General features: G+C 37.7%; 1 protein-coding gene across 5 annotated transcripts in view; it reads right to left on the reverse strand.

Moving 5' to 3' along the window:
• Window positions 1–684: 684 nt before the first annotated feature.
• Window positions 685–27,076, reverse strand: part of FRMD6 (FERM domain containing 6) — a 71,386-nt gene continuing 44,994 nt past the window's right edge. For 3 of the 5 annotated variants that reach the window (XM_039865132.1, XM_039865129.1, XM_039865130.1), the window contains exons 5-14: window positions 26,822–26,898; window positions 24,498–24,684; window positions 21,105–21,260; window positions 17,764–17,829; window positions 16,848–16,916; window positions 13,997–14,171; window positions 9,534–9,869; window positions 8,266–8,397; window positions 5,682–5,773; window positions 685–3,683 (exon numbers count right to left, since the gene is read on the reverse strand). In XM_039865132.1, coding sequence (XP_039721066.1) covers window positions 3,381–3,683; window positions 5,682–5,773; window positions 8,266–8,397; window positions 9,534–9,869; window positions 13,997–14,171; window positions 16,848–16,916; window positions 17,764–17,829; window positions 21,105–21,260; window positions 24,498–24,684; window positions 26,822–26,898 — 1,593 coding nt within the window. In that variant the 3' untranslated portion in view covers window positions 685–3,380. The remainder of the gene's footprint in view (window positions 3,684–5,681; window positions 5,774–8,265; window positions 8,398–9,533; window positions 9,870–13,996; window positions 14,172–16,847; window positions 16,917–17,763; window positions 17,830–21,104; window positions 21,261–24,497; window positions 24,685–26,821; window positions 26,899–27,076) is intronic. The other 2 variants (XM_039865133.1, XM_039865131.1) reach the window with 1 other exon arrangement.

Raw genomic sequence — 27,076 nt, forward strand, 5'->3', positions numbered from 1 at the left:
ATTACCTTATTTAACCCCCTACTGTCTTTTAAATTCTTCTTCTTGTTTTTATAGTCAAGAGAACAGGAGTCAAGAGAGGTAATGAATTTTCTTGTAGGAGAGCTGGGGCATTTCAGAATCCTATTGGCTCTAAGCTCTGGGCTCTGTTCTTTATGCCATGTTGCCCTCACATTCAGTCCTGTGAATGCATGCTTTTAAATATAATCACTTAGTTTTTTGAAATTAAAACCAACACTCCAATGATGATTGTTTTAAGGGCAAAAGTTAAAGCAGTTACTTTAATTTATAAAATAAAAAACATTATATTTGAAGGAGAGTTCTTTTAGCCCCACAATCTGGGACTGAATAGTGGCTGACTGCCAAGATCACTGGGACTTAGCCTCTTGGAGCCTGGGTTCCTTCATCTCTGACTTAACAATAATAATGGTACCTGCCTTCTGTGAATGTGAGGATTAAACGAGTTAACAAATGAACTTCTAACACGTAGAGCAGGGTCTGGCACATGGCAGGGCTCAGCATCAGCTATTCCCATCATCACCATGAAGACTGTTCTGCACAGAATTCTATCACACTGGAACTTAAGTCATCCTTTAACGTGATCTATTATAGGAAAGAACACAAAGAAAACATTCACTCTTTAACACTTCTTGCTTAACTGAAAATTGTAACAACAAAAAAACGCACTTCAAAGACAAATAAAAAGTAACTTTATTGACTGTTAATCTTACCATGAAATGCCTATAAGAATAATTACAAAATAATGTAGTTTTTTTTTTTTTTAACACACTTTTGGTATCATCCTTACATGATGATCCTTTCACAGAAAGGATTATTTACAGTTTATGTAGATATAAAGCTCACTGTTGCAAATACAAATGTAGGTGTGTAGAGGCAATATATACCAAATTGGTATATTAACTAGCAATGGATATTAACAAATGCAGAATAAATAACAGCTTTACACTTTTCTTTTCTTTTTTTATTTTTAAAACAATTTCCAAATACAAAAATGTAGGTATTCAAAATGGATTTTCATATACATATATATAATTCTGCTGCAAACAGTGGATCAAAAAGCAAAAATGTCCTTAGCGTGTTTCATTTTTGAAAACCCACAAGACTATTCAAAAATCCAATTACAAAGAAGGTGTGCAAAACCACCAACAGTGCTGGCAAAACCCTGAAGACTTGATTCTGATTGAAGGAGAGAGAAAACAAAGTATAAAGCACTACCTAGTTAATTAAACATGTTTTTTCTTGATGTTTGTAAGAAACTCTAAGCACTAATTTAATGCACCACATTATGACCTGGGCTATTTAGAATCAAACTTCACCAGGATTTGTCTCTTAAGCATTTAGAACAAATGGTGGATTATTTAATGACTGATAAGTAAAATAGCCATTAGAAAATCCTTTCATACTTTCATCCTTTTATACAGAGACTGAGATACTTTTATACATTCTGATATCCAAAACTTTGGTTTTTTTCAAAACATTTGATAAAAAGCAAAATGATTTCATGATCATAGAATTCTATGGACTTTTTTCCTTTTAAAGTGTCAAGTTAAACTATTTTAACCAGGCTTATTGTATACATACTGCCTTGTCACATCCATGTGGGGACATGAGAAGGGCAGCACAGGTGGAGCTTGCTTATGTTCTCCATGTGTTTATAATACTGATTCCCATCCATGGGTAATACTGCATATTCTGCTGTACCCTAAATCTACTTCCTTGTTACCTGAAAGCTTAATTTTGTATAAAAATATGACTGTTTCTTTAGAAAATAAGATAAGTTTTTTTTTTTTTAATAAAACCTGGTAGATAGAAAAAATGGTATATCAAAATATGGTAAACAAATGTTTTAAATACGGAATCATTAAAAACATCTCATAGAAAGACACTGTGCTAAAGTACTCTCCTGAAGTGCGAGCCAAATTGTCACTGTACATCTAAAGGTTAGCAAGTTCATGCTCCTGACTTGGTTTCATTATGTATCCTAACAGCAGTGGCAGTAACTGTCTTAAAAATGTCCCTTTCTCAAACAGTAACATTTTCTGTATGCTTTTACTTCAAAATTAATAAAAAAGACACCCTCTGAACTGGTGGCTTTCAACTTTGCTGCACATTAGCTCCATCTGGAGAACTTTAAAAGAAAAGGCAATTCCATCTGGGTTGCACTACAAGAGAATGATTTAATCCACTGAAGGTGAGACCCAGACAGTTATTTTTTTTTAAAGCTTCCCAAATGATTCTATTAAGCACATTGGGTTGAGAATCATGGCAAAAGAAACATGAGAAAATAGTCATTTTTAACTCTATATATGTCAACTGATTGTCTGTAGGTATCATTCCTACAATGATGCATCCTCCATATTAAACAAGAAAGACCATGTATACAACAAGATAGTCACAGAAGCCAAAATGAAGTAGTAAGCTTTAAACACATATAAACACGCACAATCTCCTGTATTTATATATGTATAATAAGATATATATATATGGTTATGATATTTTTGGTTAGGCAGAAACTAGCATTACCATAATTTGTTCTTGATTAAAAAACAAAACAAAACACCAAGCACAAACATTTTCTAAGACATTTCCATAATTTTAACAGAAAACAGTGTTGGAAACTCCACAAAATACATTATGACATGAACACAATTGATCCGTTACTTGGATGAGGAAATCAACTGAGTCTTAGAGCTTTCTGGAAGAGCAGGAGGAAGACACGGGCACGAAGGAGTCACAAGGCATTGCAGCATGCACAGTCTTCTGGTTATTGCTTAATTCACATCTTCTTGATGCTGGGCTGCACTTCTGGTATGTACATATCTTTGGCTTGCTAGAACCACTCGATTTTGACTGCTCCGTCAGTGTTCACTTTGGGACAGCCCCCGTGAGGCGGCAATGGCTACGTTACTAGGCAAGTCTCTCTATTAAAAGAGAGATTCTTTTCTATCCTCCCTCAAAACATGAGCATTTCATGAGTGAAAAAAAATTTACAAGCCAACAAATAAACCTAACATCACTCACATAATAAAAAATGTGATGCTATGTGTAATTGAGCTAAAAAACAAAATGATGACCAAAACACCACAGTTCAACATTCTAAAGGCTTGGTAACCAGTAAAGCACATTTCCTTCCAAAGGATCATGAACTTCAGGGCACTTGTCTTGCTATACATTCTCTTTTACCTTAGTGTAATACTTAAAGTGCAATTGTCCCAAGGCTTTTATTTCCATTACAAATATCATAAAGAGCTGTATTTTGGGTGAAAAAAATATGGCACAAGAAATATGTAAAGAAAGAACCCATGGCTTTCACAGCCTCTAGCAAACAGCACGCTGCCCATACAGCTGCACGCAGATATGCTTTATACAACGAACTCCGGAACTTCATCATGAGTGAGATCCAGAGAAAAGTATTTGCTGGTTCTTTTGACTGGAAAAGCATCTTGGATGTTAACACACTGCTGAGCCAAGCAACTGTTGCAGTAGAGGCCTTCTTCATCCAGTTCATGGCCACAACCGAAAGTATAACTCTGAGCAGTGTCTTGACATAGACCTGCAATGCGCAAGAAGTCTTTCTGGTAAAGTCTGATGTCATCGAGGCTCAAGCTATGTCGATCAGTGGAAGTCTTTGGTTTTCGACATATAGTCTGCAAAACAAAGGAATGCTGAAACAACTTTGAGAGTATATTTGCCCTGTAAAGAGAGAGGCTGCAAAATCATAAAAGGCTAAGGAATCCTTATATATTAGAAAGTGGTCTCCAATCTGAGGTCTCTGGGCCCCTGAAGCCCTGTGGAGAAAAATCCCAGCAGCATCACCAGCAATAATAGCAGCTAACATTTACTGGGTCTTTATTATGTACTAGGCCCTGATCTAAACACTCTACATGTAGTATTAACTCATTTAATCTTCCTGTTAGCCTTGAGGCAGGTGCTATTATTCTCTCCATTTTACAGATGAATAATCCAAGGCACAGAGAAGTAAATATGACAGGAATCCAACTACCTCTAGCATCTCAGAAATCAAGCAATTATCTTGAAATAAAGCTGTCTAGGTAAAGATACTGTTTCTTTGTTTTTTTTTTCACTAAGATATGGCTTCAGTGTGTCAACACTCTCATGCTGAGGTCCGTTATTATTTTAATAAGAAATGGGAAAACAAACCAATTATTGCTCAAGAAACACAGTTTGAAAAACTATTTTTTTAAAAGCCAGAATTCTTAGGTAGAAAAATAATACAAAGTGTTCTTGGTGCAGAAAAGGTTGGGAAGCAAGCGCCAGCATTAAGAGGCAGCTCTTGAACATTGCAAGAGGCCGTGTTCTGCCAAATGCTTCACACAGCAGGTAGCAGACTTTTGGAACTCATTATCCCAAGAGGTGGTACTGGCTGAAAATATAAATAGGTTAAAAAATGGCTCAGCTAATTACATGAATGGAAGATGCTAAATGAGTTATTTAAGGAAACAAGGCATCATATCTCTAACTTTTGCTTTTGAACACCACAAAGGCCGGCCTTGTTAGAACAAGATGTCACTTCTGCTGGAGGCAAAAGAACCAGGAAGCGAGAGCAGTGTCTGAGCCCAACAATATTTAACTACAAAATGTCACATCTGAGCACTCCCTGAAGATGACAATCCCTGTACTGATGTCATCTGTCCAGGGGCCAAAGCGATTTCACACATAGAATTCACCAGGTCATCACTACACATCCTCAAGGCAGGCGCACGAACACACTCCCCGTTTTGTAGGTGTGGAATCCCGTCCTTAGCTGTACCCCATGAACATTTATGTACCATAAGAGTTAGCACCTAGTGGTGGAGCAGGGGTGAAAACCCAGGTAGTTTGACCCTGGAGCTCATACATCCAATCATCACACTACACGTACTGCTTTAAAAATTACTCATTGGAGTGTTCTGAAAAATATTTAATAAATATCATTTCACATTATAGCTACTTAAATGGAAGTAAGAAGAAGAAAGGACAAATGAGAAACAGGGAAGAAAGAGAGAAGAATGTAGGAGGCAAAGATTGCCAGAATGCAAAGAAAAAAAGAAAGAAAAGACAGAAACACATGGGGAAAAAAACAAAAAACAAAAAACAAAAAAGCAGAGAGAACCCAAGAAAGGAGCATAAGGAGAGAGTGCTCAGAAAATAGAAGTGAATATAAGTCCTACATTATATTCAAGTGCTGCAATCATGAGTATTAAAGTATTTTACTTTATCTATATCTTTTGACATTTTAATAGTCTAACCAGTGAACACAGGCTATCAATAACTCTTGCTTAGCATACTTTGAAAATTCACTCTGAATGGAATAGTCAGCATATGGAAACATTTCTGCCACAACATACCTGACAAGTTGCTGAAGTCAATCAACACTCACTTTCTCCCTCTCTCCCTCCCTCTCTCTCTCTCTGTCTTTCTGAACCTGAAGCCTGAAGACTACAGACTTCCCACCTACATAAAGAGTGAAACAAAGTACATAATCTATCCAAAAACAAAATCGACTCAATGATAAATGGAACTAGCAAACAAAATGGAAATCAATTCAGAATAAAACCAGAATCTATCTGGTAAGAATCATTTCCTTATGATTTTTAATTTTTACTTGTTTATATAAATATAAATGTTAAGTTCCTATTTAAAATTTTCAATTCCTTCCATACCTGTGGAAGAGAATCGGTACTCTGGCCACGAAGCCTGACGACGGTCTCTGAAGAGCTGGAGGTGGAAGAGCTGATTTCTTTCACAATCAACCCTAAAGTGAAACACAGAGGGAAAAAAAAATGAAGACTTCAAATTATTCATACCTCTTGCCACATATCTGACATATGCTACTACTACTAAGAATGAAAGATCAAATATTAACTATTATTGAAAAACCTCATTGTGACTCTGGCGGTAGACAACCAGGATAGAACATGTTATCTCGTGTCTTACAGTAAAATGTGTGTGTGGGGTGCGGGGAGTGGGAATGAGATAAATGTGGGGTTTGAGTATAGGAAGGAGTTTAGAGTTTGAATTATCTAAAATAAACTTCTAATTAAGCTATTTATGCTGAAGTTAGTAATAGAAACCAAGACTGTAGGTGTAAAGCAGTCTCTTAACTATATCTCCTAAAAGCTTCCTAGTTTCCACGTGACACCAACTTTGAATTAACCACACCTGAACAGTGAACACAACCTTCTAGGTTTGGTTTCCCTTGGCCATGCACCGGGTAAATGTGAAGGCTCTGGCTCTGAAGTCACACAGATCTGGGCTGGAACCTGGTACAGACACATAATTATTTAGCCACTCTGTGTCTCAGTCTCCTCCTTTTATAAAAGGGGACTGATAACAGCACCTGTCGATAGAGTTTTATGATGATTAAAGCGCAAGGTACGGGGCCTGCATGTGGAACACACTCAGTTCACAGAAGCTCATCCTGGCTGACAAGGTCACCGTGGCACGTGCCCCCTACAGCCAATCCCACTGGTTAAGTAAGAGACTGAAAGCGAGAGGCCACAGTGAAAATTCAGTTCTGGAGCTCTGTGGTCAACAGAGGCCCTAATCGCCCCAGTGCTCACAAACAACCTGTTAACATTATGGAAACAGATACCCAGGGTGGACACTTTCTTATGAGTCTGTGGCATGTGAATGAAGCACCCAAAAAACGTTTCATAAGGTAAAACTGCCAACAAGAACAGGAGATATAAGGGAAGGTCACTGACATTTTTCTTGCAAAAAGAAAAAACAAGTGAGTAGGTTAAGTCTCAGATCCTTAAGGCCAAATAAATGACTGAAGTACTCCTACCTTATTAAAAAAAAAGAACCCAAGTAACGTGATTTTTATTCAGCCACTGCTAGTAACTGACAGAAATGACTTTTTGTGTTAACTATCTTTGTGTTAACTGCTTCCCTCATACCCGCTTCCCATAGGCACTTTCTTGTACGTTGTTTTAGACATTTTCTTTATATATATACAGAGTGAGTGAGAACATGCTATCTGTGTACCTATAATGTGCATATAATTGAGAATTGATATTTAATATGTATTGAAAAATATTTGTAAGAAAAAATTCAATGCAATTAAGCAAATGGGCAAAAGCACTCTAAGCTTGACCAGAGCACCAGCATGCCGAGCCTTCCTTGGTCAGGCAGAGTGATCCCATGCAACGACTGGCAGGTCTGTTGCTGGCAGAGCATCTGAAGGCCGTGGTTCCTCTAGGCTAGCAAATGGAATTCTGTAATAAAAGGTTCCTTGTGCCCTTGCAGAGTCAGTGCCAGGATGATGGGGACTGCATGTGTCGGCCTCATTCATCTGCGATTCCCAGGCCCTGGTGCATGGGAGAGGCTCACTGTCAGGGCTGGGGGTCTCGACAGGGCAGTGGCAGGGCGCTTCAGTCTTTCACTCAATCAAAGCTTTGCATGGAACAGCAGTAGACACCTAGGTCATTTTGACAGTGCTGGTTCCTAAGGAATACTTCTCTAAAGAACAGAGACTAATCTGTGACATGTTAACAAAAGCAGTTAGAAGTAACTGAGGTTTAAAAACACAACCCATGCTGCTGCTATTTTTTGAAGATAATATCTTTCATTTGATAGAAATATAGATTATATATTACATTACATATATTTTAGAACCCTATAATAGGGTTGCGGTGAATGCATGTTTTCTAGAATATTTCATCAAGCATGGAATTTAATTTTCACGTGAACCTTTTGTAACACTTTTTCCTCCAGACTCCTGTACCTAGTATAATACAGTGGAAGAAAACAAAACAAAACAAACTTGGAGATCTGACTTCCCCTTCTAGCCAAGAAGCATCTGTCCTCTCTAATCTACAGGTTTTCTCGTCTGTAAAAAGGAGGCCTGTCTAAAGGGTCTCTGAGGCCCCTTCCAGATATATTATGATTCTCTGATTATCATTTAAAATAGTGAGAGAGAGAGTGAGAGCGAGAGCGAGAGCGAGAGCGAGAGCGAGAGCGAGAGAGGTTGGGCTGCGGGGAGAGAACAAACCCTATTATACAGCTTTCTCCAGACTAAGGAGTGGAAGATGTCGCTTCCCAATCCTGGGTGCTCCAACCTCTTCCCTTTCCCTTTCCTCCACAAAAGGCCTTGACCTACAATTTATGACACTGACTTGGAAAGGCTCTAATTCCAGTCCCGCTTCTGATCTAGAGCCCCCACTCTGCCTTTTTATTCTGAGGCACCTGCTTCTCAATCCAGGGCAACCCACTAGCTAAGGAGAGCTTCCTGTGAGAGCTCACCAGAATGTCCATTCAGCTTCCGCGACAGGAGCATGTCCTCCGTGATATAGATGCACATGTCTGGGCTGACGTCCAGAGACTCTTCATTCATCTGTTCCAGGTCCCTGGGATCATCAACCAACATCTCTATTTCTGACACACAAAAAAGGAAGACATTTAATGACATAAACGGAAATGGCCACCATGATTCAAAGCCGCACTTTGAGGGAGGCTATGTAATTATTCATATTTTAAAATTTGCTAACAAGACTACTAGAAAACTCTAGGGACGATTCTCAACTAGATGCTAGTTGTACTCTTTTTCACAGAATTGCTGTGTTATTTATATGTCTTCTGATTCCATGATTTGACTGTCAATCATTTATTGACTCTTTAAGAAACAAGAAAAGCTACACTACCATTCTGCGATGACAAAGAACAAACTGAGACCATTTGCCTGATGCTAGAGCAGACTGCTGACAGACAGAATTAGTAGTTCATGAAGCTCCCCATTTCTCATAGCTATCTATTCCCAGGGCATTCGGTGATTTGATTTGCGATCCACATGAGTTCTATAGTAACCAAACATATGTTCTGCAGTTTTCCTTAATGAAGTGAGTTTCTTTTCCCCTCAGACTGAATGTTATAGCAATTATTTGAGACAAAAATAATAAAAAGGATGTACACAAATGATAAGTTTGGCTGAGAAAGCAGCTGCCATGGCTGGTCACTGTGTTGTAGGCCTCATCTTATTTCCTTAACACAGAATTAAGCAGCCAGTTGGTATATTTCTTTCATACTTCCTAGAGTTCTGGTGATATGGGAATTATTTTAGAAATACTTACTAATTAATCAAATGGCCTGGGTCCAATTTTTTTTTTTGCCAAAGTTCAAGTCGTTTCTGTTACTATCATAGCATCTAATCTGCTGTCCTAACCAATGCCTATTTCATCTAGAAATCAGAAATGCAGAGACAAGGGCTGCAGGACTAACTTCTACTCTGTACAAACTACTAAAACTTAGAATCCACAACATCTAACCCTGCTGTGGCAAAAGATCATGAGTAAAGGGATGTTTTGTCCACAGTCAAACACAAACAACCGAGTCATTGGGGAAGATGGCAAGGCCCTCTTTTTCTCCATTACTACTTCTTAGTTGCTCTCCAGACATCAATTCTACAGAACTGATTCTTGGAAAACAAAAAACAAAAAACAACTAGGAGGAAAAACAGAAGAGAGCAAGTGAGGACGAGTCAGTACCGTCCGCCTGAAGGGCTGGGGGAAAGTTACCATCATCCTGTGAGTCCTCTTCCAGCCGGTCCTTGCCACCGCTCTCCACCCCTGAGGTGTGGGAGCTGCCATGGCTGGTCATTGAGCTGCAGGTCTTCAGCTTGCGGTGGATGGCGCTGCCGGAGTAGCTGTCCTCTGGCCCCGTGTCCCGGGGCTTGGTGTCTGCCTCGATGCCCGAGGTGTGGGAGCTGCTGTGGCTGGCAGTGGAGTGACGAGACAGGCGCTTGTGCTTCATGCTGCCCGCGCTGCTCCCGCTGGCCCGGGAACGCTTTTCCAACTGGTCCATGTCAAGGTCCAGGTTGTCACTGATGTAAGATTCCCGGTACTGCTTCTTCTCTGTGTGGTGAGGAACACAGCTTGTCATTACATTCAGCCAAGACAGAAAAAAAACAGTAGGTTAGCGTGAGTGAGTCATTAGGCCAAGAGCAAGTATAATTTCACACTCAGAACCTAGTAAATGGAAAGTGGTCATAATTCTAATAGGAGCTCCACTTAAGGAGATTGAAAAATGAATAAAAACCAGTACAACAGGTTTGAGGGGCATATTTAAACTACTCAAAAAGTTTTACAGTTTTGAGCACTATAGAACACAGCTATTCAAAGTATAAGTCGGCAGACCACTTCTTGTCAGCAAACTGTTAATGGTCCATAGTGAAATAATTTCAATAACTGAGAATAAACATTTAGCAAGTTTTAGAGCAATCTGACATTGTCATGATAGCCACTAATGTGATTTTGTATTTTGCAAAAGTATCAGTCCACAGTGGATTAGAAATTTTAAAAACCTGGTCCTTCTCCAAAGATAATTTTAGAAGCACTGCTATAGGAGACTGTTTAATAAATATAATTATGCCAACTGCCATTCATTTTATTAGTTCACTTGTTCAATTTGGTCCATTGTTAGCTTAGCTCTGTCAAATACAATATAAAATAAAACTATTCTGAGAATTTCTTTCAAAGAATTCTAAAATTTAGATTTATATTAATGAAAATCACTTTTCTCCATTTAGGCTAAATAAATGAGACCTTATCAATCATTTAGAAAACATAATAATCACTATTGGTTTGCCACGTGGCCTCTGATTGGTAAAACTGTTCTTTAACATGTCAGTGCTGTTCTTTAATAGAAAGACAAAATATCGGAAAGTTCCTTTTATCAAATTCTAAACTTCTGTTAAGGCACAAAGTAACAACTGAGATGCAGGTATATGACTGACAAAAAAAAATATTTTTGCATTTTGCATTTCAGGTCAGAGATTTAAAACAAAAAAAAAATAGTTTAGCTTCCTTGTATTTTTAATACTGATGAGAAACAACACGTTGAAACAATGCTAAAAAATGAAGACTGCATTCGGGGAATGTGAAGTTGATATTATTTCAGAAACTGCTAACTAGTAAACTAATTGGGTTCTCAGGGGCTGATAATGGATTTAACTGTCTTATTTCTTGGTTAAGTGAAAACACTTACACTCCTGATGTCTGAATCCAGCTCTAAAGTATAATCGCCACGGGCTCCTCAGAGAGGGAATGAGCATCAGCAGAAAGAGAAGATAATGCTTTCCAGAATGCAAAATGGAAAAAAAATGCTTGGAGGAGGCTATGCGTACATTTCTGGGCTCTAGCCCATTCACTTTAATTCTAAAGAATCAGGCTGAAACACAAAGGCAAGTGTGTGTAGCCACACAGAAGGGAGACTGGAACCGGACATCACAGCCCAGCACACATATCACTGAGACCAAAGTCCATTTAACCCATCTTTTAGGGCTACACTGGGTTCTAATGATTCCTATTTTTTGAAGGCAACAGGGGTTAAGACAAAGATAGAGAGCTAAAAGCATTTGCAAAATTCTCATATAATTTCTATTCACTGTAGTTTCAAAATAATAGCCATGTGGCCCTTAAGGGGTGGCAAGTGAAGAGAAAAAAATTAAAGAAAAAGAAATAAGTTCTATAACGTATCAGAATTCTAGGACAATTGGGAATTGTGGATCTAATAATTTAAAAGCTTTTCTACCTCTTTATAACTAGTCCTCTTACTCCCAACTTCCCGAAAGGTTTGGAGCCAATCATAGTTCTTCCATACTCACTAGTATACTCACGAGTATACTCAGTGGAAGACGAGCACTTGCCAGCCTGCTCTCTTCCCAGTAGGAGTCTAGTGTAAATCTACTTCCTGTCAAAGTGTCACCTTAGCCTTGGAGCTCTACAAGGCTAGCCTCTGTTCCCTTCACAGTGCTACATCACTTAGATCTTCTGCAAACATTTAGGAAGCTATGTACCGCTCATTACAAACTGAGGAAATTTTGAAATAATTCAGAAATTTATTCTAAGAAAGGCAAAATGCAACTTCTCATCCTCCTAATAATCACCAGCATAAACAGCGCAGATGGTCAACATGTCAGTGTTCTTTTATTCCCCCTGTGGTAAAAGCCCAGAGACCACAAAGTTTTTCACACATTATTCTGGAATATATGCAGTCAATGTGGCCTCTGGACATATGACCTGAGAATAAGCTCCAGCTACTGAATAAGTGGGGTTAAAAAATTTTTTTTTAACAAAAAAGATATTTCTTCTAAATACTACAGAAGAATTCTTATAATCATTTTCTACTATAAAATGCTAAAACAGTGTTTCAGACAAGGTGACTAAAATAAATTTGATTAAGTAAAATACAGACTCTTTCTGTGCTGCTTTTTTGCTAAACCAATGCTGAGAAAGCTTAAGAAAATGATGGAGTCCTTAAGTGTGGGTGAGACAACTGGATTCAGGCCAGGGCTGGTCCAGGGAAACTTAGTTCCAGGCTTCCTTCAGACCTGGAGGGATCTCTAAGTAGAAGAAATTAAGTATGTTTTCTTTGGAAGAAAAAGAAAAAAAGTCCTCCCCTCCCCCAAATCTATGTCCAAATAAAAGATCTACTCACATAAGCCCCCAAATATGCTCTGTACTATACTTGGTAATGGATGAAGCCCACCCTCTGAGAACTCAAAATACTTTGTAATTTTACCTTAGACCTTATAGGGAGGTTCTTTAATTCTTTGAAGCTCTAACGAGCTCCTCTTAAGGTCACCTAAACAAGAATTTACTAAAATGCTGCTGGTAGAGAGCTGATGGAATAAATACACTTCTCAAGGCAATAGTTAGGAACAACGCTGACTTGGCAAATGAGGGCTCTGCACCTCAGTAAGTCACTTATTCTCACAAGTTTCCTGTTCTGTCTGAATTCCTCTTAATATTCATGTCAGCATCAGAGAGATATATTTGTTATACCAATGAGTCATCGTGATGAAGAACTGGCAGTCTGGCAGCAGAGGAAGCCAACACACCTGACAGTTTTACCAATTTTCTCAGAAGACAGATGCAGTTTGGTGGCAGACAGTGGGAGATGATTCATGTTCTAATCACTACTCAAATTACAATGACATCTCCAAACCAGGTCTCCTTTAGAGAGAGACAGCTTTTGAGAGGAATCAATCAGATGTGCAAATCTCTAAAGTTTTTTGTTTGTTAAGAGAAGACAGGCATTTGTCTTATTTCTGTCGGAAAGGTGGGGTCTGAGAGGTCAACAATTATTTCAGACATGGACCTAAGGTATGAATCTGCCTCCTAGGGATCAGGCAAACACCCCTAAATCTACGAATCTAATAGAACTACCAAGAATTAGTACAACATGAATTTTCCAAACAAATTGAAGGCATTAAATATAAACAAGGAGGCAAAGCAGCACTTTGGGGAATGAGACATTGGAGTGTGTTAACCAGGCTAACGATGAGGTCAATACTGGAAAGCTGAAGCTGCTGTCGGAGGCCCCATCCCTGCCTTCCTCTTCCTAACCATGATATGTCTCCCTTCTTGGGGCCAGGACTCCGGGGCCCCAAATAAACTGCTCTATTCTGTGTCGCAGCAAAGCCCTCACAGCACTGGCTGATAAAATTCAAATGAAAACTGCTTTCTCCTTTGTTTGTCATTCCTGCTGAGGCCGACTTGGGGGCCTCCCAGCAGTCAGTAAGAGAGACTGGAAGACATTACATTTCTGTGACCTACCTTTACTGGAAAGAAGTTCAGATTGCCTATGGATAATAGAGCCAAGGTGACTTGGTGTATATACAGAGCTCTGAGATGCAGATAAACTTTGGCCTGCTGCACCTTCATGTGGCGGCTTTTTGCAAGGATTTTTCTAGCTAAGTGTGGGGGAACTTTAAAGAGGCTATACTCGAGAGATAGCTACAGGATGGGATAACCTCAGGTATTTGGGATAGGTGCTGTGGTTGGTGGGCCTCAAGGCTATCCCTTGCCCTCTGGAATAGTGCCGAGATGTAAACAGGAACAGTGCTCTGAATCCGGAGAGGCCCAGTCCTCAAAACCCACTCTTCAGGAACCTAAAGCCAAAGTTCACGGCAGCTGTAGAGTAAAAGACCACGGATGGCAAAGCACCATTTGCTTCCCCGTCCCCGACCCCAGAATACCTTCATTTTCCTCCAGCTTCCGGATGTGTCGCAGGACAGGCTGCAAATTCATGTAGAGGCGGTGGCTGTTGCTCAGGAGTTGCAGGAGGTGTCTGGAGCGCATGGGACATCCTGTGTAGTATATGAGCTTCCTGGCTGAGGGCAAACCATCTGGCAAAATCTCAAATTTCTTACCCTATGGAGGGAAAGCATAAATCAGATTCAAGAAGAAAAGTCTCTGATTTGCCAAGGTTCCCTTCATTTTTTTTTTTTTTTAGTAAGGAAAACTACAGATTCAGAAATAGATACATGTGCAGCAGGTCCTTGAAAAACATCATTTCATCATAATGTTGATGAGATGTTGTAGGAACTTAACTCGTTTCTATCTATTAGCTTGTGGTAAAACTGGTTTCATTATACGTTATTTTGCTTAAAGCCACTGAACCCATTCTGACATTAAGTGAGGACTTACTGTATAAAGCTCCATTCAAAGTTTATTGAGAGATAAATTACTGTTTTCCCTTTCAAAAATGTCACGGGATGGAGGAATCCAGGAAAAATCCAGGGAAGTGTCTAGCCAGTATCTTCTGGTAAACACTAACTGGGTATGACAGCTGAAGAATATCTTCGGTTTCTCTGGCTAGTCAGGCCACTTATATAATGGAGAAGAGAAGGGCCCATCATGAAAGCACTCTCAAATGCAATCCCAACACCCTTACTCAGCAAACAAATTCTAGAAGTGTAATGCATTCAAATATTTGTTAAACACTTGCGATGTACTAAACATTGCACTAGGCACTGAGAAAATGACAGTGAACAGGACAGACAAGGTCCCCACCTTCATGGAGATACATCCTGGTGGGAGAGATGGCAAATAAACACGTAATTATAGTTTACGGTAAATTCTGGGGATAAAATAAACAGACTTATGATAGTGAACAACATAAGATACTTATTTAGGGTTTCGAAAAAATATAAAACCCCTCTAGCTGGCTAAAGGAGAGAGCTAGAATCTAGAGGGACATTTGGACGGATGAGACAGAAAAGAGAAAGAATTGTTATAAGTCGTATAAGTATCTATCAGTAGAGATATAAGGAATCTCATTAAGTCTGGGATCATTAGTTCAAAGTTGGTGAGAGCTTAGTAAAGTTCCTTAGTTATGGAATATTATAAATTCCTTTAACTTTGCTAATAATGAATAGGGCAGCAAGACTACAAAAAGGAATAAGCGACACAATGATTCTCAGCCAAAGGGAAGAGATAAAGCAAAGAGGGAGGCATATTCTAATTGTACATTTAAAGTCGCCACAATGCAATATGGGTTTGTGTAACTCAAATAGGGATGGAATTTTTCACCTCTGAACCTTTCAGTTTAAAGAAACCACCAATGGATGCCAATGCTATAATGGTAATAATTGACACTTAATGAGCACCAAGCACATATTAACTCATTAATCCTCACAGTAAGTCACCTTGAGCAAGTTATTTAACCTTTCTTCATTTTGAAATGAAGAAACTAAGGCACAGAGAGGTTAAATAACTTGCTCAAGGTCACACAGCTAGGCAGAGCTGGGAGGAACTGGCTGTGAGAAGAATCATCTGGGAAATTTGTCGAAGCAGACTCTTGGTCTCCAAATCACATCCACTGAACTAGAAATCTCTAGGAGAGAAGGATGAGGTCCAAAAATCTGTTATCTTAAACATGCTCCTCAGGTAAATCTAATGTACAGCTGGATTCAGGAACCACTGAGCACAGGACTCTTAAAACACTCAATTTCAAAATGCATTTTATTACTACTTCATTTGGGACATGAAAGGCCAGGTGGGGTAAAATTTGCTCATTTTCAAACAGCTCAGATCCTTTGACAAAGAGCTGGATGAGAGAAAGACAGTGAGGAGGAGTCAGGTCAGGCTCCACTTAATTTATGAGTAAAGTGAAATCGGATTGAATTGTGCCCAAGTAATTAATGTAGTCTGAAACAGGTCTTTTGACTAACAGGGCAGTGTGGAGTCAGTACCCAAATGCTGTTTGGCAATACAGCCCTTTATTTATATAGGCCATCTTCCTTATGGGAGAGAAGCCCATGTGTACAAATCCTTATCTTCCTCCTTCCTTTGTGTATTTATTTCAATAATTTCTGAAGGAAAAAAATTATGTACTTTAATGGCCATTAGATATGTACATTATCAACTATAATTTTTTGAACCCTACCAAAAAAATGGATGTAACTGGCAAAGTAGAGAAACAGCTACAAGAATCATGAATTTGCTCTAACAACAAAAACAAAGTGCACCATTCTTAATATTCTAAAAATAAAATAATTTTTCCTGTTAAGAATTATAGACTTTTCTGTATAATGATGAGTTTCAAAGAGTCAGATATTAATAGAAACATCTTTTTATATCACTCTTTATTCTTCATTCAAAAGAAGTAACTTCTAAAAGAACTGGGCAACCCCCACACTAAGAGTAATTTACCCTGTGATTACAGTTTTCTGTTTTGTAATCCCTCTGCTGTGGGCTTTTAAAAGTAATTCTATTTAATGAACTCATCTTTTACTTTTCTTGCATTTTCTCTGCAACTAGAATAATTTAGGGTAGTATGGTGAGGACCAGACACAAAATTAAAATTAATAATTTCTTTTGCTAATATTCTTTAATTTTAGGTTCACTACTGATGAGTGACAAGGATTATAGCACATGCATAAGAATATAAGAAAGCTAATTATCTTTACTGTCAACTTTTAAAAAATATCAACTTTTCTGCTAAGGACAATATTGTTTTAAAAAACAAGAAATGACAAAAATCCAAAAAAACAAACAATTGAGGTGTTTTTTTTGGTTTTGGTTTTTCAGTTACTTTAAACTTACCACAAACACCAACTTTCCAACATTTGTCCAGGGAAAATCATAAAGTAATTGTTTCTCTTCATCTAAATTCTGTGGAAAGAATTATAATGCATATAGAGTTACTGATAAAACTGACAGACACTCTAAAATGGCTTTAATTTCTCTCCTGGAAAACTAAAATACATTAATTAAAATCTGAAAGAGGTCCTCAACTCTCTTGGGAGACTTGCAGACAGTAATTAGGATTAGTGATACAATTTGTAGCTTTTGGTTCTTGAGTGACTGCATTAACTGGCCCTCTTTCAAGGCAATCTTTTCTCTTTTGTCTTATCCTTAAATTTAAATAAAAAGTCCAAAAGACTCAGGCATTCGAGGGATAAGGCACTCAGACTTTCATAATTGCATATTTTGTCTACATCAAAGATAAGACACCCTATATTCTCTTAGGTCTCATAGAATGAGGCATTTTCTCTCCCCTACTGATGGGTGTAGGATAACACCATCCCATCTACTTAATCGAGGGACAAAAACTTTATCAGAAAAATGTAACGGAAATTAAAATGCCTGGTCAGGCACTGTATTAACATGTTATTTTTCTATAGACAGTTATTAATGTTCCAGAGGATAAAAGAGAATATTTAAAATCAATGACACACCAAGAAAAATGTTTGAATATTAATGATCTGTTGGTGATGAACGTGGGCCAATCTTTGGCTTGTTGTTTTCTGCTCTAGAGGACGCATTACTATCAAGGTTTAGACTGTATCACTTCATCTATCCTATATCATCCACATCTGTGTTAGACAAGCAGGAAGTAATGACCAATCCATTGTCAGACCAGTGGATTGATCAGTGAACCCATCACAGGACCACACGGGCACATTGTCAATGTAAGACATAGTGGATACTATCTGACACTTATTTTTCATTTACTAACCTGAAAAATCTGTATCCCCCGCATGGTCAATCCAAGAGTTAGAGAAGCTTCAATTTCTCTTTTATCCTGTAGGAATAAAATTGTATGAAAAAATATATTTTTCTTCTACAATGGACAATTTAGCACCAAAGAAAAGAAAGAGAAAGAAATTTCAGGATTGGAAAGTTTCTGGTTTAAAATAACTTTGCTCATCTTGCACATCCCTAATTTTCTACGAGCTTTAAGAAACTCATGAGCACATAGTGAATCAATAATGGTATATTATACTTTTGAAATCCCTGAGATTAGGGTAGTAATCCCTGAGATTTCAAAAGTATTAGTGTTTTCACCATATTAAATTCATTTTCATATCTGATGATATTCTAAATACTTATGTTCCTGAGAACTCTAGTAAACAAGAATATTTTTGCTTTCATATGATTTTTACCTTCTGTCTTATGCTTAACCTTTTCTTAGGTGTTAGCATCTTGAATCTAATGTCGTAGCTACACTGTGAGATGCACTAGGACTTTCTTTACATGTTTCAAACCAGGTAAGTCTCTTAGCTTTGAAGCTAAAATTAGAGGTAAGCCTAAATATTTAAGGGTCTCTCAAGAAAATAGATAATAAAACCGTAAAAGTTGTATTTTCAGTTAGTTTGGGAAAAAATTACTTATTTTTTAGAAGTTCAATTATTACTTGCCAAGATGATAGACATTCTACCAGCTAAACTATAAACTGTAAAAAATAAAGTACAACTACACAAGGAAAAAATTCTACAATTAAGAATGTACCCAGAAATTTGGCCACACCTTTTAAGTGCTCATCTGTAATAAGTGGATATAAAATATGAAGTTTAAAAAAGAAGATAAATAACATTACTAAGTGACTAAATTGTTTTCATTATGAGATTTCTCAATAAAAACAATAAATGAATATGTACAGATCTTTATTACATTTAGCCCGTTTTCTCATCAACACAGTGAGAAATATTTTTCAAAAATGCATCCTGGCACAGAAAAGATAGAGCCTATTTTCACTATTTGGGCTTTTTCTTTTCTTTTTCTTTTTATATCAACTAATATATTTTTATGGCAAGGAAGCCACATATAGTATAGGTTTAAAAGGAGAAACCAATCCATCACTATGAGTTTAGGCCAATTTCTCTTTCAAGGCTGTTCTGATTACTTCCTGAAATAAAATTGTGCTCATAAAAATCATGGTTGTGCATGTATGAGGTGTGTAGTACTGGAAAAGGGACACAGATTTTTTTCCCATTCAGAATGTTTCCTGTCCTCTGTCTACTTTACTTACGTTTTATAAGCAGGCCTTAAATGAAGCGGTTTTAATGGCTGCCACCTGATTTCTTCAAAGAATAAAAACTCAGCCCATAAGGTAATAATATCTATTCCTTACTTCCTTTAGTTACATTTTTATTATTAATTATTTTGTTTTAAGAAGACAAGTGTCATTTTCTATACCATATAGAAGTATTACAAATTAAGTAAATTTTAAAGATTAATTATTACACTAAAAATAAATGGGGATATCTACTTCAGTAAAGGATTCTCTAAAATACTGATCTTCCCTATCAAATAAGAATTAAAAAAAAAAAGAAGTAATTAATATTTATTGAACACCCACTAATGTGCCAGGCACTCTACCTGGATTCATTATCTCACAGAATCTTCCCAACTTTGTGAAATGAATAGACGCATTCCCACTTAATAGATGGCCCAGGATTATAGTTATATTTGCCTAGGATCCCGGTATTACTGAGTGGTGATATAGGGTTTCTAACTGATATCTGATTCCAAAGCCACACTCTTCAATACATCAGTACTTCTAATAAGTTTTTAAATTATAAACTGATTTTCAAATGTAATTTATTTGCAGTTTGTCATATAAATTGCAGTGTCACAAATAAAATCTCTTAAGGGAAAAAAAATAACTCAGTCCTTTAGAAACTTAGATAAAGAGATTATATGGAACTCAATTACGCCTTTCAAAGATGACAAGGCATTAACAGTGTGTCTCTTGGGCATGGAAGAGAGAAAAAAATACCATCCTTTGGTTCCTTACCAAGTTTTCTGAACCAGCCAGGAAGATCACCAAGCAATATATCCAAACTACAGTCCAGTCTCCAATGGTCTACTTATGCTAATTTTACCACAAAGGCTTACAGGCATGCCAACAAGCATAATAGTAACAATGATAATGGTAATAGTATAATGATAATGGTAACAGCATAATAATAATAGTAACAGTTTAATGTCATGCTTAACATGTGCTGGGCACTCTCTTTGAAGCACTTTTCATCCATTATCTTTTAAGTCTTCAGTAAATCTCAGAGACAGGGATGTTACCATCCCCATTTAACTATGGGGAAACTCAAGCACAGAGGTTAAGTAACCTGCCTAAGATCACACAGTTAAGAGGTGAAGCTGGGATTCAATCCAGAAGTCAGGCTCAATAGAAAACACTCTGAACCACTTTAGCCTATTTGGTTTGAGAATATACCCTTGAATATGTAAGTGGGAATTCAGGAGTTCTTGCCAAGGAAGTGACACTTGTGAAATAGGGAGAGGAGTAGGGAGGAGGTGGGAAGAGAAGACAGAAATGATAAACAGCAGTGTGTGACTGATTCCCTTAGAGCCTGGCCCCAGTTGTTATTTGGGTGTGTAACCTGTGACCTCTGGAAAAATGACAATAGTATACAGAGGACACAAAAGAGAGTAACAAACTTCAGAGAGTGAGGGAAACAACAGAGTTCAATGGTGAAAGCACACAGCTTGTTTTCAAGTAGACCTGGGTTAAATCCTGGCTCTGTCACTTACTAGTTTTGTGGTCTCTAGTCTGTTCCCACAACTGTAAAATGAAGATTACGGTTCCTATTTTACGGGGTTGTGAGGGTTTTAAAAAAAAAAAAAAAATGTGCCCCATAAACACAGTATTCAATAAACACTAGCAGTTGTGATGACGTTCTTGTTATTAATTGATACAATGCAGGTATGGCTTCACTTTGAGGAATATTAAAAATTACTGACCAAACAAGTTGCCAATGTACTCCCTAGGCAGAAATGCAGATTTGGGAAGAAGAAAAATAACGATTTCTTATCACCGAAAAGCCAGATTCACAGTTTGCAGCCACTTGTTATCTCAATATTAGAACCATTAAAAAAGACTCCATCCTGCTCCTAGGCCCAAGGACTCCAAGACTGAATTATGATGACAAACAGCAAGTCACATGAAACTTCTTTAAAAGCCCATTAAAAAGTGAAATGAGAACTTTAAATAAAAGTTCCTTCTGCTCAAGAAGGTGCAATTTTCTCAGAAGCTGCAGACTCATTGTGGTTCTGTACCTTATATAGTCTGTAGTAATGAACCGCAACGTCATCCAGTCGGACGGCCTCTTTGATATATTTAAGATAAGCCTCGGAAGCGGTCAGTGCAAACTGATCTTTGTGCATGTTTGGAATGTGCTTCAGGATGTAGTCCTTCCCTCTCTTGGAAACAACCTGTTGGAACACAATGGGTGTGCAATGCAACATTTGTTGGAGGGATGTTAAGTACTACCCTCGACCCCCAAATGATGGAAAGGACAGGACCTAAAACAGGCTCTGTAAACTGGCTAATTCGTATTAGAAAATTCCCACTTTTATTTTGTTTTCACCATCAGTTATAATACGAGGCTGAACCTGCTAATAAGAGAAGCGGCAACGTCAATTCAGCTGTAGTACTGCATATCCAAAAGATCACAAAAAATGGGAAAAAATATGTCCTCTTGTCTTGAAACCCACCAAGAAAAAAAAAACATGCAAACTTGCAAAATTTTGTGCACATCATTGTTTATCCTTGCAATCGGTACCATGAAATACAACTCCTCTCAGCATATCTTCAGGTTCTGGATCCTACTTAATTCTTCTAAAATTACAGCCACAGAGTAGGAGTTTCCACAAGTTAATCCAAAGATGGCAGGGGACTGCTAGGAATTCTCTGAAACATGTTTGGTTTTTGCATAGAAGGCTGATATGAACACTCTGAATACTTATGAGAAAAACAATTTCTTTCATATACTCCTTGCAATTCATTGTTGCTTATATTTTCATCAGATAGTAGCCTGAGCTTTTAGATGTCAAAAATATATAGTATCCAGCAGCTACAGGCTCAGAGAAAGGTGTTGATTAAAGGTCCTAGCTGATTTCATAGGATTATAAAATGTGAAAAGTATTATGCAAGTGAACAAAAAGGAGAATTTAAAATCATCGGAATAAAAAAAAAATTACAGAATTTTTAGTTTTAATGTTTAATGTTTTTATAGATATTGACATATTGTTTCTTCCTAATGAATTAAACATGACAAACTACTGGCCAATTATCAAGTTTTGCTGAGAAGTCAAATTACAAGCTTTTCAGATGCCTTTTACAATCTTAAATCAGTACTTGTCATCTTTTTCAGGCCAAAGAACATATAGAGAATTCTCATAAGGACACTGGAGTAGTGATTCCGGTGATCCCAAGAGTTGAGGCCACGGTTATCTGGGCACTCTGGATTCCATCGTGCACTGACTGGGAAGCTCTAGTTTAAATGACCCAGGTTCAGTGAGTACTTGAAGACAACTAGGGAATGTAAATACAGGCTAATGTTGGTCCAACAGACATTGATATGTAAAAGCTTGACACCTTTTGTGGTTTCTCTTCAACAACAGAAGCACCGTCAATCAGTCAGTAATAACATATATTATTATGTTATTAAGTGTGAAGTGCTGAAGAAAGAGAAAATTGAGTCTTAGAGGATGAATAGGCGTTAGCCAGGCAAAACAGGGAGAAGGATATAAGAACTGGAGGAGAAAGGCTAGTAGTGCTAACTGCCACTGGAGGTGTGGAACACAGGAACTGCTGGATGTTGCTACGGCATAAAATTCAAAATGGAGGATAATCAGAAAGGAAGCTGGAAAGGCTGGCAGGGGCCATATCCTGGAAAGCTCCTCAGTCACGCTCTGGGGCCTGGGCAAGTGACAGGGGAGCCCCTGAAGGTTTAAATCAAGCAAAATCAACTCATCTATAATCTATAGAGTAAAGACTGAAGCAGGGACTAGCCTCCACAGTGATGAAGTATGGATGAGAGCTGGAACCTGAGAGATGGAAGGAACAAACATGGGGAGGGGACACAACAGACACTTAGAAAGTTAACAACAAACATACAAGAGAATCTTATTTCTTAAGCTGGGTGATGGGTAATCAAGTATAAGTTAGAGGATGTTCTCTGGTTGATTGGATGTGGCAGGGAGGAAGAAGGGTAAGGGGAAATTCTGTATAACTCCAGTTTCTGGACGGCCAGATGGATGGCGGTGCCACTAGCTGAGATTAGGAACACAGAAGTAGGAATATACAGAATTGAGATGGGAAGAAGAATAACTTAACTTGGCACATTCTGAGTTTGAGATGCCTATGGGTAAAACAGCTATCTCATGGACACGGGAAGAGAAACAGATTTGGAAGTTGCCAGCACACAGGTGGCTTTACTAAGAAGGGAAGGTGAGAGAAGCAGCTCTTCTTTCCCTTCCTCCTTTCTTTCCTGTGAATGGGGCGGTGCAAACCAAACACGTGTGTGTTCCGAGTGAAGAAGAGTTAGTTTGAATAGGTTAAGATACAGAAAAGAAGTTAACAGCAGAGACCTGGAGGAAGGATGGGAACAGACATGGACGGGGTGGAGCCGAGAAAGGACAGCTGAGATAGTTCCTGCTGGAACGGGGCTGGCTCCTCTCCTGGGAATGAAGGAAATAGCAGTCAGAGCAAGGAGTTTACTTAGGCGGAAGGTCCTGGACTTAAAATGGTTAGATTTAGGACTTTTTCAACTTTACTATGATGCAAAGCAATATGCATTCAGTAGAAACAGTACTTTGAAATTTTGATTTTTTTCCTCAGTATCATGTGGAATGATACTCTCTGGTGATGCTGGGCAGCAGCAGTGTGATGTGTCAGTTATGCAATCATGAGGGTACCAACAGGTATTCTACAGTGTACTGTGTTGCCAGCGTTGTTTTACTTCAATGCTTCAAACATTCTTCAGGCCGTGTGCAGGCTTTCAGCTATGTTCATTAACACTGGGTACCCATACAACCATTTTTTTTACTTTCAGGATAGTATTCAATAAATTACATGAGATATTCCACACTTTATTATGAAATAAGCTTTGTGTTAGATACATTTGCCCAAGTGTAGGCTAATTTAAGTGTTCTGAGAACATTTAAGGTAGACTAGCCTAAGTTATGATGTTAGGTTAGATGTATTAAACACATTTTGACTTACAATATTTCAACCTACAACGGGTTTATTGGGAAGTAACCTCATCATAAACTGAGGAGCACTTGTATTTGTTTTCTCAGCAGAGGAAAAGCTGTGAATTATCTTACCTTTTAAAGAGTAGTGTTTTTCCCTCTTCAAAGAGGGAAAATGCTGTTCATATTAAGAGTAAATAAGATCGAGGCCATATAAATGCTAAGAGAAGGCTGGCAAATTTCAAGTTCCTCCATATTTAGGATGGAAAGTAATCCTCTTCCACATCAGCTATAAAGTACATCAAGAGATCATGTGTACCATACTCTTGAGTTAAATTTATTTTGGGGCATCACGAAGGGTTTCACTGGCCACAAAACATCCGGGTTCCCATTTCTTGAAGCAACATGAGTAGCAGCACAACGAACTAGAAATGTGCTAGAGTAAACATCTTAAAATTTGAAAACAGTGCCTACCCAAGATGGGAAGTAAGCCTCAGGCTCAAAGTATTTTCCATAGTGCTTATTCCTTTTGAAGTTCCCAAGATCAGCCTGGAGGGCAAAGGCTGCCAGCAGGAAATAGGCCTCCTCTCGGAGCACACACTGAGAATGAAGAACTTGTTTTCTCAGGTGCCAGTAATAATAGTATCTTGCTGCTCTGTCACTAGGAAAATAAAAGAAAACAGAACTCACATTCTGATGGAACAATCCAATGGCATGTAAACAGAACTCAAATCCTGCTATCCATCTGGTGACAAGAGCTCTTCTGTTTCGGCTCCCTCCTCCTCCCACCCTCCCCACTCTCTGAAAAGGGGGAGGTTATAGTGAATACGCAGACGGCAAAAATAACATTTTCTAAGGCCTGTAACATTTGATTCATTCAGAGAATGGAAAAAAAGCCTAAATCACTACGGTCTAATATGATACATATTTCATTGAACAAGTATTAAAATAGAAGCCTAGGCATTTGTTGTCTGTATTAAAATAATTGTTAACGATAATGCTACCCATATAACATAAATAAGGACAAATCTGAGGGGATCATCCTGGCTTTAATGTTTTGCTATTGTTTTTTTGTCTTGTTTTCAGCTGAGCACATTACTAGTACTCTAAGGCCCTTTTAAAAATGTTTCTATTTATATGACCGTTTAGAAAAAAATTTAACTATAAATGATGTTTTCCCCTCTCAGAACAAATGAACTGAAAAATGTTTTCCTTAAATCGTTTTTTATTAAGTGAATATTACTTTATGGGTGTGTTTTTATAGGCATATGTCAAGACAATCATGATATTCCTCAAAAATGGAAATGCTAATAGTGCACAGATTACAGTCCACTGAGGTCAGAAATAAATACAGTCCCCATTAAATATGCCGAGTAAGAAGTGCTAACTGGGGAAAAAATATGGTTAAGCGCCAAAAGATGTCATAGGCACATAGGACGCCTTTGTGATCAAAGTAAAAATGCAGAAAAAAAAAACAACAAAAAACTGTGTGTGCGTATGCATTTAATGAGCTTATTATTATTAAAATTATTAAAATTATTCCCAATTATTTTAGGTTGAATGTTTACCTGAGATTCATAGATTAGTTGATAAAAATAAAAACATGTGGGTTTATTTTAACCAAGATTGTGTTTAAGCACGAAGAGTTTAAAAATAAAGCATTTATGTAATTTTTTTCCCCTTGAGACAGAGTACTTCTTTTTATAATGCTGACCACATAGTGCTTGGACTAGTTCCTCTCTGGGGAAAAGGGCAGAAGTATAGGGATAAATTAAACATTCATTAGCCCCAAGGGGTTAATTAGTGGCTAAATAATATATCTTCCTCTTTCCAGATTATTCCATACTTAGTAGGTAAATTGAGTAAAAATTTTTCATAAATTTGGAATAACTAAAAAGTTTCTCAGCCTTTTTTACTTTTTTAATTTTAATGTGGCAATGATATAGATACCAAGAGAGAAATCTCACATATAATTCATTAGCTAAATGTATCTTTGTCTCTTTCATATGGAGTTTCTCAAAATTTAAAAATAAATTAGTAAAACAGAGTTCACATTTCCAGTATATTCTATCAGCCAACAAAATCACTTCTGAAAGTTTCCAGCACTGAATCCTCCTAAGCAAATGATAAACTGACCCTGAGTTTGTATCATGAGCATAGTATTGTTCATCTAGAAAAAGAATCAATTACCTGCCGTTGCCAAACTTCATCTAAGATTCTCACAGGGTAATTCCACTGGGTGTAATCTTAGCTTTAAAGCTACTGCCAAGGCAGAAGCAACCCCAAAGTGAAAAGAAAACCAGGCTATATAAACACCCATGCATTTTTACAGGAGAGGCTTCTTGCTGCTGCCCCATTCCCCATCCCACCACCAGAAAATAATATAATCTTTTAATCAGTCTCTCCACTCTTCACAAAGTGCCAGTTTCCTCTTGAATGAAATATCTTTTTGGTGACTGAATTGTTACTGAAAATGTGGAGTATAGAAAATGTGAGCCAGTGATATTATTATTAACATTTTCATCAACAGTCTAACATGATCATTCATTCATTCATCCAACAAATATTTACTGAGTGCATACTGTACCTCTGGTGTAGAACCTGAAGATACAACATGAGTGTGCAAAAAGATTTAAAAATCAAAAATCCTGCTCTTACAGAATTTATAGTCTAGCAGGGAGAGACAAACAATAAATATGAGTATTTTATTTGGTTAGAAGTATTTGATACGGTTTATTTATGTTAGAAGATGAGTGCTGTTGGGAATAAAGGTTTAGACTCTCTCCCTGTCCTCATACCTGATCAATCTGCCATTTTCTACGTAATACTGCACACGGAAGTGGATGATCATAGGAGGTCCAAACTGGTCAATGCCCTGAAACAAAGACACATAAAATCAAGCTATTTTTAGTTACTTCAAAAATAGATTTCAAAAGTAACAAAATACCATTATTGACAAGACACTTTTTAAACACTGAAAGGTTTTATCTACTTCTAATGCGTGGGGCCTTAGAGTGGGTAGACAATTGTCTCATATGGATACCAGGTTCATG

This window comes from Pteropus medius, unplaced genomic scaffold (genome assembly GCF_902729225.1).
Source record: "Pteropus medius unplaced genomic scaffold, Ma_sr-lr_union100, whole genome shotgun sequence".
Lineage (NCBI taxonomy): Eukaryota > Metazoa > Chordata > Mammalia > Chiroptera > Pteropodidae > Pteropus > Pteropus medius.